Genomic DNA, 12,629 nt, shown 5'->3' on the forward strand with positions numbered 1-12,629 from the left:
AAATGAATTAATGGGGATTTATAGTTCTTCAAAGTATTTATCATAGAATAAGGTAAAACTAATTGTCAAGAAAGTGAGATATTGATCCCTACTACCAGGTAATAGTAATGTTTAATGCATCTATGATTCCTCTTATTGTTAAATTGGGTTTTCCACTTACAGGTTGTGGTGGAATTTTCCAGGCTCCTCATGGGGAGATTCATTCTCCAAATTACCCCAGTCCTTATAGGAGTAACACGGACTGCTCCTGGGTTATTAAAGTTGAGAGAAATCATCGTGTCCTCTTGAACTTCACTGACTTTGACCTTGAACCTCAGGATTCTTGTATTATGGTAAGTGATGAAAATTTTAAGCACTGTTTCCAGTCAAACATGGGTCACAATATTGTCATGTGAGCACATTTAGTGCATGTATTAGCTATGAATGTTTTTAACATCAAATCATAGGAAACTAAACTATTAACAACTTATAATACAAGGACATTTACTTTTTTTAACCTAAATTCAATTCAGAAGGTAGATAATCTCAAGGTCTGTCATTATTGTTAGCTTTTTGTTGTGCTATTTATTACTTTAGGGTCAAATATTGACGGCAGTAGTTTTTTTTGAACATAGTATCTAAGTCTACATCTGAAGGAAGGAAAGAGAATTAGGGTTAGCTTATTTGTGTGCGTGTTTCTTTTAATAGGGAAAACAAAATTCCACCTGACCCGCCCTTTATATATTATTAGTCAGAATTAACTACAGAGGAGATCAGAAAATTATAATGGAATAGATTCATTAAAACTACTTTAGATCAGTTACTTATTAGGTCTCTGGAGTTCACACAGGATTCTGCTTTTCTTGAGATTGGGATATTTTGATTTTTCACTTGAACAAATCGGTGTTCTGGTAGGACAGAATAGGTTGGACATTGAAGGAGAAGGAAGATGGCTATTAGCTGGTCAGTTGACAAAAAGTTTCTACTACTATAACAACTTTAATGCTGTCCTTCCTGAAACTAATGCTTTGTGGTTAATATCAGAGTAAATGGAATTTTCTTTTTATTTTCCTTTGTCTTTTTAATTTTTTGACTACCTGATTTTCTAACAAAAGATGTTTTTGTCTTTCATTTGTAGTTATAGACATTTCATTCAAATATAAACCAGATTCTCTGAGTTAATGGATCTTTTCATTTTAGCTTCCTGACAATTTCTTACACAAACACCAGCTGGCCAGCTTCTTTCAAATTTAATTCAAGAAAACTCAAAACTTGTTTTGCATTTTTCAAAGTAGTCCAATCTAATGGTAGGATTTCAAGTATTATTTTTATAAGATCAGAACATTTATAAAAGTTAAGTCTATTTATGACTATAATTTAATCTTCCAAATAAGTCTTCAGAGCCTAAGTTGGCAAAGCACCCTACAAACTAGGAAGGACAGAGTATCTACTATTCATAATGCTAACTCAGACCAACTCTCCTGACAGAGAGAGTTCAAGAATTTTGGTTGACATTTAACAACATCTTTCTAAATGCAGCAAAGAACTCATGAGGTAGTGTGAAATTTCTGAGTTTATATCTGAGAGAGAGGTGTGAGCCCAGTATTTGGGACTGTTTTTGCCCATAGGGCATTTACTATTTCAGGAGGGTTTAGCAGCACTTCTGAGAGCCTTTCAGGTCAAAGAGGACCCAAGTTTGAGTCCAGGAACTCATTAGGGTGAAAGTCCTAAAGAACCATTCATATCCTAGGTCAATAAAAGTAAGTCAGCCTTCCCTGAGAGTGCATTCAAGCTTCAAGAGACCTGACTAGATCCCCAAAATCTCAAACCATGGGATAATAAGAGGGAATCTTATACTGCTAATGCATCTAGGCCTCAGGCATCCAGCAAATGTAATGTAAATCTTCTTCAAAGGGTGATAAAATCATTATAGGCCTCATTTCTACCAGTAGTTTTTCATATTCACTAGCCCACACTCATGATACTCATGTACATAAGACGACAACATAACATGAATGGAAACAACACAAATTCAAGACAAATCCACTAACATGCCAGATTCTAAAGTTACCAGATGATCCCTCAATCCCATTACTAGGTATCTAACCAGGAGGAAAAAAAAATCATTTTGCCATAAAGACATTTATACTAGAATGTTCACTGAAGCACAGTCCACAATTGCCAAGACATGGAATCAACCCAAGTGCCCATCAACCCATGAATGGATTAATAAACTGGGGTATATGTATGCCATGGAACACTATGTAGCTATTAAAAATGGAGACTTTGCATCTTTTGTATTAACCTGGATGGAGTTGAAGAACATTCTTCTTAGTAAAGTATCATGAGAATAGAAAAGCAAGTATCGAAGGTACACAATACTAATATGAAGCCAATAGGTAAATAACTACACCCCCACATCAGAAAAAACAAAATAGAATTCAAGTGGGGAGGAGGGAAAGGAGAGAAAGCAGAGAGGAGAGAGAAGGTTTGGTGTGCTTCCACCTAATGTGCACAACGTAAGGCTATACAGTACAACCTAGGGATGAAGCACTCAACTACAACTTTACCTAACAAATGTAAACAGTGTAACCTAATCATTTCTACCCTCATATTAATGTGAAATTAAATAGAAAAACAGGAACGGAATAAAGTTATTAGATGAGTTGCTAAAAGAAGCCTGTGACTACTAAGCTCATGAAGGTAAAAGTTAAACTGGCAACTTTCAAGAATGGAAGAAAAAGTATCCAGTGTACTCAGCCCTACTGTGAAACCAAATTATAGCTTTCGTATGAAAGCTATAACCCAATTATGGCCCAAAAATAAGGGGAAAGGGGAAAGGGAAGGGAGGGAAGGATAGGTAGAGGGAGAGTAAATGGTGGGACCACACCTACGGTGCATCTTACAAGCATACATGTGAAATTTACTAAGTGTAGAATATAAATGTCTTAACACAATAACTAAGAAAATGCCGTGAAGGCTATGTTAACTAGTTTGATGAAAATATTTCAAATTGTATATAAAACCAGTACATTATACCCCATGATTACATTAATCTACACAGCAATGATTTAGTTAAAAAAAAAAAAAAACAACTGGAAACTTTCAGCAAGGAATTGTAAATTTTAAAAAGTAACATTAGAATTGTGAGAAAGACTCAACTAAAAATTTTAGAACTGATAAATACAGCTAAAATTAAGACCTCAGCAGGAGTATTGGGAGATTAGACACGTTAGATGAGACAAAGAGAGGAATAGTGAACTGAAAGATGCCAGAAGAATCTACTGAGAAAAAAGCAAAAGGATGAAAAATACAAAGAGAGGACACACTGAGGACATACAGAAAAGGTGTGACATACATTTCACTGGAATCTCAGACGGAAAAGAGATAAATGAACCAGAAGCAATACTTGAAGAGCTAATGACTAAGACTTCCCCCAAACTGATAAAAGACATCATTAAAAAAAATTAGCATCCCAAGAAACATAATCAGGCAATAGGATAAATAGACAAACTCATCTTTAAATACAAAAAACACTAAAGATAAAATAAAACTGTTGAAGTCGGCCAGTGTTGTAGTGCGGGAGGGAGGCACACCACCATAGACTGAGAATTCCCAAGCCAGGGCTTTCCCAGCCACTGACCTTCAGAGGTCCAGGAGGGGAGAGAGGAATGATGTTGAAATTCACACACAGAAATAATATACTGAGACTTGGAGAGAAAAGCACATATTACCCTGTAGTGATGCAGATAGGTGCTGCCCTGATCCAAAATCTCCATAAGTTTTTATTAAGATTTTGGGGTATGTGTATACAGAATAAAGAAGTAAAGAGTTAATAGTGTCATGACTGCTTGTGGGTGGTCTTTTCATTATGAGGTCAAGAGGACAATTATTTGTCTTAGCTCAAGGGTGAATTTTAAACTATTTCTAACTGCTGATATCCTATCTCCTCCACTAAGCTGCTGATTTCTACCCAGATGTTCCCATGTTCTCAAATGACTTTTCTGTCTATTCTAGTGAACATTGTAGGTATGATAAGCAGTGAGGGGTGGGAAAGGATGGAGGGACAGGGGTGCATGGGGGTCCTGAGGCTTGGGGCCATTCCTACACAAGTCCTCTGGAATCTCCACCTGCATTATATTGATACCCACAAGCCAGGAGAGTAGATGGGTGAAGAAAAGATTGCCTTTTTAGGAAGTGGAAGATAAATGCTAAATTTTTATTAGCAGCAACAGTAAGAAAATAAAAAAGGATAATAGAATGGTATGTTTGAGAAAGAAAATAGCTACCAGCTAGGAACTTTATCTTCTCCTAAATGCTTTTAAAAACAAAGGGAAAATAAACATTATAGCAAAAGATAAGTTTGAGCAGGCTAGAGACAAATTGTCCACTCATAGTGTTGCCTGTGGTGGCCGTTTCCCCACCACTCTCTCCCTCCCCTGTGTGCATGATGCCAGATGCAGCTGTTTTCCTCTGGTAAGGTCCATAATCCACAGAATTTAACATCCAGTGTGTGTGACCAAACCAACGCCTAGGTCAAAGGCGTGCCAACATGAGTGTGGCCATGAGGAGGATTTTCCACCTACATGGGATATAAATGCCACAGACAAGGTTTTCCATGGGCCATTGTCATATCTCAGCATGCATCTGGGCTTGGCTTAACTAACTGTAGCAGGAGGGGACAGACAGGAGGAAGCGAAAACTCAAATATGATCTGGTTGTAGGCATGGAGATAGGAAAATAAACCCAAAGGTGGGTACTGGGAAGAGTTCAGTCTAGCAGATGAGGCAAAATACAAAATGTAATAGTCCAAACAAGTTGTCAGAATCAGGGAATCCTGTATACAATTAACCCTTGAACAATGTGAGGTGGGGTGGGATGGGGGAATTAGGGGAATGGACTCCCACCTCCAGGCATTAGAAAATCTGCTTACAACTTTTGACTCCCTCAAAACCTATTAGTAACCATTTACCTTATTGATAACATAGTCAATTAGCAGATTTTTTTGTATGTGTGTTATATATTGCATTCTTAAAGTAATCTAGAGAAAAGAAAACATTATTTAGAAAATCATAAGGAAGAGAAAAGATAGTTACTATTCCTCATTATGAAGATCTTCATCACTGTCTTCACACTGGATTAGCTGAGAAGAGGAGGAAAGGGGAGCTTACTCTTGCTGTCTTAGGGGTACCAGAGATGAAAGAAAATTCATGCACATATAAATGGACCTATCTGGTTCAAACCTGTTCAAGAGTCAACTGGAGTTGGAATATCAAAGCACGTGGGCAAGGTGACTACACCAACAGTGCAAGCCGTGTGGTGCTGTGGCTAAGACATCTATGGGGCAGATCTGGAGCTGAGCCTGAACTTGGCCATTTTCTAGCAGTCTTGCTTGGGAGAAAGTTAATCTTTCAGCTTCAATTTCCTTAACTGAAGTAGGGATAGTAAGAGGACCTGTGCCAGACTTCTTGTTGGGATATTTGAGGCAACGTAGGTGACCTTCTTGCTGTCTGCACATAGAAAGTTCTTGATGTGTGCCAGCCATCGCCATCTGCTGCTGCTGAGGGCTCTCAGACAGGTGTATGTGCTCAGTGAGCCCTGGGGAAGGAGAAGACAGCAATGGGCATAGGAGCCAGGTCCAGGCCTTCCCATCCAGGCCTCGAGCTCTTCAGTAGAGAGGAACCTACTTATAGATCTTTCTCAACTACAGCACCCTGCATTTAGTGTATCTAGGCCTGAGTGTACTCGAGTGATAACCTTGAAAAAGCAGCAAGAGTGATTCATTCAGACCTGGAAATAGGGAGGTTTTCACACTGGAGGTGACATTTAAGTGGCAGAGTCTCATTAGTACAAACGTGGCAGTGCGGCCAGAAAGGCAGGCTGCAGGAGCAGGATGGGGAAATAGTGCAGAAAGAATAAGAGAGGAGTGGCTGTGCTTGGGATGTAGACAGGTGCTGGGGAGCATGTGGAGACCAAAGGGCCACAGAAGACATTGAAGTTGGACAAACTTATGCCCTAGTGCTCAGTGTGAAATTATCCCATAGGTAGCATGCAGTCAGTGAAAGACTACTGTAAAACAGACCAATGACATACTCAGAGCTGCACTTACAATGACAGATAGCAGTGTAAAGAATGGGTGGGCAGAGAAAGAGAAAGATAGTGTAAAGTCTGTTTGGGAAGTGATGGGACGAGCTTGGGTCAGAGGTGATGAGACCTCATATTGGGAGTGGCCTCGGGAGTAGGGACATACTGGAGAACTGTCTGGTGGGGTCACCTCTGGGAGGCTCATTACGTGGCAGAGGGAAAGGGGAGGGATGGAGAGGGGGATTGGGACTCTTTGGCTGAAGAATGGATGAATGATGGGGCATTAACTGAGTAAGGGGAGTAGATGCTAATGAGTTTGATCTGGAAACTTTTGGGTTTAAGTGTTACAGAGTTTGACATGAGTTCAGTGCTCAGGATGGAGTCTGAGCTGGACATAGGCCTTTGAGGATAATTTCTATGTGTTTGGGTGATCAGTAAAGTCTTGGGAGTAGGTGTGGACGCTTCTGGGATTATTTTGTAAAGAGAAAAGCACAAGTAGATTCTTGGGAAAATGTGGCCATTTGAGGGGCAGATGAAAGATCCAAGGAAGGGATCTTGAGGGGGAGTCTGCAGAGCAGGGGGAGAACCCCAGGGGACCAAACCATGGGTGAAGCCAGACTCAGAGCTGGTGATCAAAGTATCGAACCCAGCAGAGGCCAACAAGGCAAGGGCTGAAACAAAGCTACTGAATTCAGTCTTCAGTAACCCTTCAAGGAGCAGGATTGGTGTGGATAGGGGTGGAGGACTCCAGTTCCAATGGTCGGGAGGTGCAGGGGCTACTGAGCTTTCCCCCAGAACTGTGGAAATGCGTGCCATGGAGGGAGACAGGGAGGTAAACTGTGGGTGAGGCAAAACAGCGGAAAATTGTTTTTGTTTTAAATTATGGGTAAGATTAAGCTGTGTCAAGAGGGCAGGGTGCTGGTGGGAAGAGATTAGCTGCAGTAAGAGATAGATGAACAGTTGGTGAGGTCATTTTGTCAGGCCTGAGACCTCAAGAAGAGCAACACGAGAAATTGGAGCACTTGGCCTACCGCAAGATTTTTTTCTGATTTATAAATGTATGTATATTGGAAATTGCATAAAGTACAAGCTAAATAATTTCTGCTCATACGATGATTTTTTTGAGGCAGAGACAGTCTTACTTCTGTAGAGTGCTATGGAGTCATAGCTCACAGCAACCTCAGACTCCTGGCTTTGAGCAATCCTCTTGCCTCAGCATCCATAAATCACCTTCACAAAAAGATAAGGAAACATTAAGAAAACAAAAAAGGACTGTTCACGTATATCAAGATTAGAGATCTGCGGTGTGTGATTGCCAAGTGGACCCAATTAAGGGGACATGAAGTCTGCAGAGGTTTGGAACCAGGCAGGGCCAAGTCCTGGCGAGACTGGATGCTTGGCTCCAAGTTGGAATTAGTTGTCCAGGGCTTCATGAAGGCCGGCATTGAAGCACCAGGCACCCATCTTTACAGCCAGATGGACACTGGATGTGAAACTTGCCCGAAAGTCCAATATCTTACATAACATCTCTGCAGTCTAAGTTCATACAAAGACAATCATTCATTTTGGAGACATTCAAGTTAATGTCTTGGTCCTGTGGCTTAGCCAAAATCATTAGCGAAGAGAAAAATACTCCGCTGCCAATGATGCTGTCAGATAATGTTTGTGTTTAGGAGATTTTTAATAGAGCTCAGTGTACAATTCAATATTAATGTAAATTGTCCTTGGATGAGACCAGCCATTGATTTTTAAAAAAACTTCTGTAACAATTTGGGTTGTTAGAAGCAGAAATATTTATTTAATAGCAAAATGGTTAACAGTAATAAGCACATAGATGCATAAGGTCAGAAGAGGGGAAACGAGTTCGGTTAGCATTATCTCTTCATTTTAGAAAAAGGAAATTGAGGTCCAGAAGGGTTGGGGTCAAGGCTAGTTAATAGAAGATGGTGAGAGTAGGGTTATATTGTAGTTTAGGCCAGGCATTTCTGGAAGTCTGTTGACAGTCCAGGACCCTGATCCTCTAGGTTCCACAGACAACCTGGTTGATATCTTGAAGCTGAGAATGGATTACTTAGCAACTAACGGTTACTGTCACTGGAGTCCTGCCCAAGTATAGATGGGAATCCCTGAAGCAAGTTAGGAAAGTTAAAGTTTTCCCCCTAATTTGTAAAGTGTGAGTTGTAATCACATGATGTGATCTTTCCCTCTTTTTTTACCCTATTTTTTGTTTGTTTGTTTTGATTGTTAATGATTGCTTGGAGCACCTGGCTTTGAATTACTCAAATTAACTTTATGTTTTATGTTGTCAACATGATTTATGGTTTGGGACTGAATAAAGAGACCGGTGGGAGAATGGATCGAGGCTGCATTTGCTAGATGCTACTAGTGATAGTGTACACTTCTCACAGGCTCCCACTGGTTGTTTGACCTGAGGTAACTGAGCCTAAGTCTGTGCTTATTTATTTATTTTTATTATTGAGGATTCATTGAGGGTACAAGAAACCACATTACACTGATTGCATTTGTTAGGTAAAGTCCCTCTTATAATTGTATCTTGCCCCCCAAAGGTGTATTACACACTGGGATTTCCACCCGCTTCCTCCTTCCCTCTCTTTGCTCTTCCCTTCTCCGACCCTCTCCCTCCTTGCCTCTCTCTGGTCTTCCTTTCCCCAGAGAAAGGAAGTCCTTCTCTCTCTCTTCTCTTCTGTTTTCCCCTCCCCCCATCTCCTACCCTGTATTAGGTCATTAATTGTCCTCATATCAAAATTGAGTACATTGGATTCTTGCTTCTCTATTCTTATGATGCTTTACTAAGAATAATATGTTCTACTTCCGTCCATGCTAATACAAAGGATGTAAATTCTCCATCTTTTTAATGGCTGAATGGTATTCCATGGTGTACATATATCACAGCTTGTTAATCCATTCCTGGGTTGGTGGGCATTTAGGCTATTTGCACATTTTGGCAATTTTAAATTGAGCTGTAATAAACAGTCTAATGCAAGTGTCTTTATGGTAAAAGGATTTTTTTCCCTTCTGGATAGATGCCCAGTAATAGGATTGCAGGATCAAATGGAAGGTCTAGGTTGAGTTCTTTGAGGGTTCTCCATACTTCCTTCCAAAAAGGTTGTATTAGTTTGCAGTCCCACCAGCAGTGTAAAAGTATTCCCTTCTCTCTGCATCTGCAGTTTTGAGATTTTGTGATGAGGGCCATTCTCGCTGAGGTTAGATGATATCTCAGGGTGGTTTTATTTGTATTTCTCTAATAACTATGGATGAGCATTTTTTCATATGTTTGCTAGCCATTTGTCTGTCTAAAAATATGGTATGCTCACAAATTTGCGTGTCATCCTTGCACAGGGACTATGCTAATCTTCTCTATATCATTCCAATTTTCATATATGTGCTGCCAAAGCAAGCAATGAGCCTGTCTTTTCTCACATCACCTGCTCCCATGGCAGGTCCTGGCAAGGTTTGCAGGAATCTAGGCCCCCACCAAGGATTAACACTAAAACAAAAGCCGTTAACTCCCTAAAATGTGAATACTTCACAAAATATAAAAATTACAATTAATATACAGGAAACCGAATGGTAGACTAGAAAAGCAGAGGAAGCAAATAAGTTTAGGGTTACTTTGGATTCACTTTGATTTCTATTTCTATTTCTGATGAATCCAGGCTATATCCATCAATATGCAGAAAAGTGTTAGGAATTCAAATATGAAGTGGGAAAGCATCCTTGCTTTGAGTCTGAGGCCTGGGTTCCATTCATCCTTCAATATGGTGCCAGGTATGTGCCGACAGTGCTAGCCACGAGCCCCTGGGCATGGTACCACCCTCACTCTCTCTGTGACCTGGGGGTCCTAGTTTGTTTATAAAATTGGGTGCTGGGGAACCCAAGAAGAGAGAGGGAAACTAGGAGAAAGGATCCAGTTAGGGGTTGCATTTGTGAGTAAGAAGAGGAAAACCAACTCTTTGGGAGGATTGTTTGTGACTGGGAGTCGAGACCAGCCTGAGTAGCAGAGCAAGACCCTATCTCTACAAAATGCAGGGGGAAAAAGTACCTAGGCATGGGAAGAGATGATCAAGATGGAAGATGCATGCAGTAGGCACTGAGGGCCCAGCAGTGTCCATGGTGGGTTCATCTTGGACTCCCACAAGAAGGTCAAACTTGGACTCCCACAGCCATCAGACTCCATCTGGGGCACCAGGACACAGGGTAGCAGTCTATCCCCACACTCCTCTGGATGTACAAACGTGAGCTCTTCTTGCAGTAGGCCTCTTCCCCATGGGTCCCAAGTGGAAGTACCGTAATCCCACAGGCATTGTGGAACCAAAGGTGAAATTCAACAAGCACGGTGAAAATTTTAAAATGGAGCAGTAATACACAGCCTCCATCCCCCTGCATACAACCCACAGCTGCAGTCTTTGAATCCCAAAGGCACAAATCTTTTTGATGGGTGAATTTCTAGTAGATCCATGGCTGCATAAAAGAATACATGAATTTTCATCATCTCCACTCCTGCAACGATCAGCGCTTCAGTGGCAAATCACAGATTTCACCTTTGGGAATAAGGCCTACTGAGTTCCCTCCCTGGGACTGTTATTGATATACATTCTCACTATTTTAAGCCACATGAGGACTTAAATAACATCACAGAAGTGCGTTTGTTTTTTTTTCTAGAATCATATGCTGCTGTAATGAAAAAAGGGAAAAAGGGAATTTTGACTTCTATTGAGATGGTGATAGCATCGTGGGGAGCTAATCAGAAAGCTGGACTTGCAGTCAGGTTTCAGCAAATACAGTAATATGTTTGCACTTTCTGCTCAGTCCTTTTCAAGCGTCTGGAGTAATTAGCCTTGCTTTCCTGAATGACACAACGTGGGTATTTCTTGCTAAGGCAGCAGTGGGACCCTCTGGCTGAGGATGGTTCTGTCTGGTCAGGACAAAAGCCTGGCTCCATTATGTTTCCTTTCATGAAGGCTGAGTATCAAAGTGACCTCCGACTGACAGTTTAATTGCTTAATTAGAGTCTCTCTTCTGAGCTGGAGACTCCTGGAGCTCAGCAAGCTCTTATTGATCTCTGAGCAATGCTGCTTATAGCTTAGTAGGGTGGAGGGAGGTCATTTCGGCAGCATGGACTGGCCCCCTGAGATTCCCAACCTCTGCCTTCAAGCGTCCTCTGCTCAGCTCCATGGAATGTCTGCCTTGGGAGAATCAGCAAGAAACAGCTAAAAGCGAGCTCACCACAGTCTGGATCCTGCCTCTCACTTGGGAGGAAACTCACTGGAGCTAACAGACTAGTACAAAGAGGAGAGGGAGGGGGTGGGAAGGGAAGGGGAGGGGAGGGAGAGAGTAGTAACTATTTTCTTTCTATAGCTTTTTGTACCCATCTAGGAGAAAGAAAGTGTTTCATTTGAACCCCAAAAAAGCCAGATCCCTGTGCCTCCCTCTCCCCCAAAGCTTAGTGCCTGTTGCTGTTCCCATCATTTGACATCAAGGCACAGGGTGGAGCAGGGCAGACACCTAGCACAGCATCCATCTTTTGTTTTATTTTTTTAAGACACTACCCATGATGTGTTTCCTTTTAAAACACTGATCATTTCCAAAGCAGAGCAGACAGATGCAGGGATCATGGAACTTGGTGGTTCAAAGAGACAACAGAAATAATTCTTCAAATATTTCCTGTTTTACAAATAAATCCATGACAGCAATTAATCTCTCCCCTTCCCTCCCCTCCTTTTCTCTCCTCTTTCCCTCTCTCTCTCCCTTTTCTCCTCCCCATTTCTTCCTTCCCTCCCACCACAGAAATTTTCATTTCTATTTAATACTTGAGGATTATCTTTTCAAATTATTCATTCTGCGACTTGCATTTGATAACCCGCTCAGCCATTTTTCATGCCAGTGCCAAACCCATCACCCCAAACCCCAGGCTAAACCTTTGTATCCCCTAAGAAAAGGAACAGTTAAATTGAGACCACTCCTGATTTCTGGAAGCCAGTTTGGTTTGGTTTGGTTTACATTTCAGTTGAAATCTCCTTAAATGTTTATTTGTGGAAGTAAGATGAGCCTCTTGGATTTCTTTTCATATTAACATTTCCAGGAATCTTTGAGTCACTGCTTGCCACGACTGCAAGTTATCAGAGTTTATGGTCTCTGTAAAAAGTGAACTCAGAGCAGGAGAAGATAGAACAAAGAGGTAAGAGCAACAAGTCCCGCTGTGAGATGTGGGCTTGTGAATTGGACTTAGCATTTAATTTCCAAGGAGCTTAGCTGGAACATGTCACTGAGGGAGGAAACGGATGCTTCCTCCTCCCCACCCAAAGAAAAGCTGCTATAGTGAGTAATACCGCTGTTTCCTTCCTCACTTACACTTACGACTCCAACAGCTTGGATAATTTCCTGAGGGATTCCCCTCCTTACCACTTAATATTTCCTCTATTTTGGCGCGGTTCACATTCCAGAATGGGAGTTCCATTAGCAGCTACATAGTTCCCATCTATGACACTTGAAAACTATTTCATAGACCCTCCATCCTCAATATTAAATTTGCACTCTGATGAGAA

General features: G+C 41.1%; 1 protein-coding gene and 1 non-coding gene across 2 annotated transcripts in view; one reads left to right on the forward strand and one right to left on the reverse strand.

Annotated features, from left to right (window-relative positions):
- CUBN (cubilin) overlaps positions 1 to 12,629 on the forward strand; it is a 245,379-nt gene that overhangs the window by 114,065 nt on the left and 118,685 nt on the right. Inside the window, exon 31 of the mRNA XM_003786786.2 lies at positions 163 to 332. Within this exon, the coding sequence (XP_003786834.1) occupies positions 163 to 332 (170 nt within the window). The remainder of the gene's footprint in view (positions 1 to 162; positions 333 to 12,629) is intronic.
- On the reverse strand, positions 9,380 to 9,481 carry LOC111724146. The gene has a single exon (XR_002772490.1). It is a non-coding gene; the product is annotated as a U6 spliceosomal RNA (small nuclear RNA).

The sequence above is a fragment of the Otolemur garnettii genome, unplaced genomic scaffold (assembly GCF_000181295.1).
Source record: "Otolemur garnettii isolate 467f Iridium unplaced genomic scaffold, OtoGar3 scaffold00019, whole genome shotgun sequence".
NCBI lineage: Eukaryota > Metazoa > Chordata > Mammalia > Primates > Galagidae > Otolemur > Otolemur garnettii.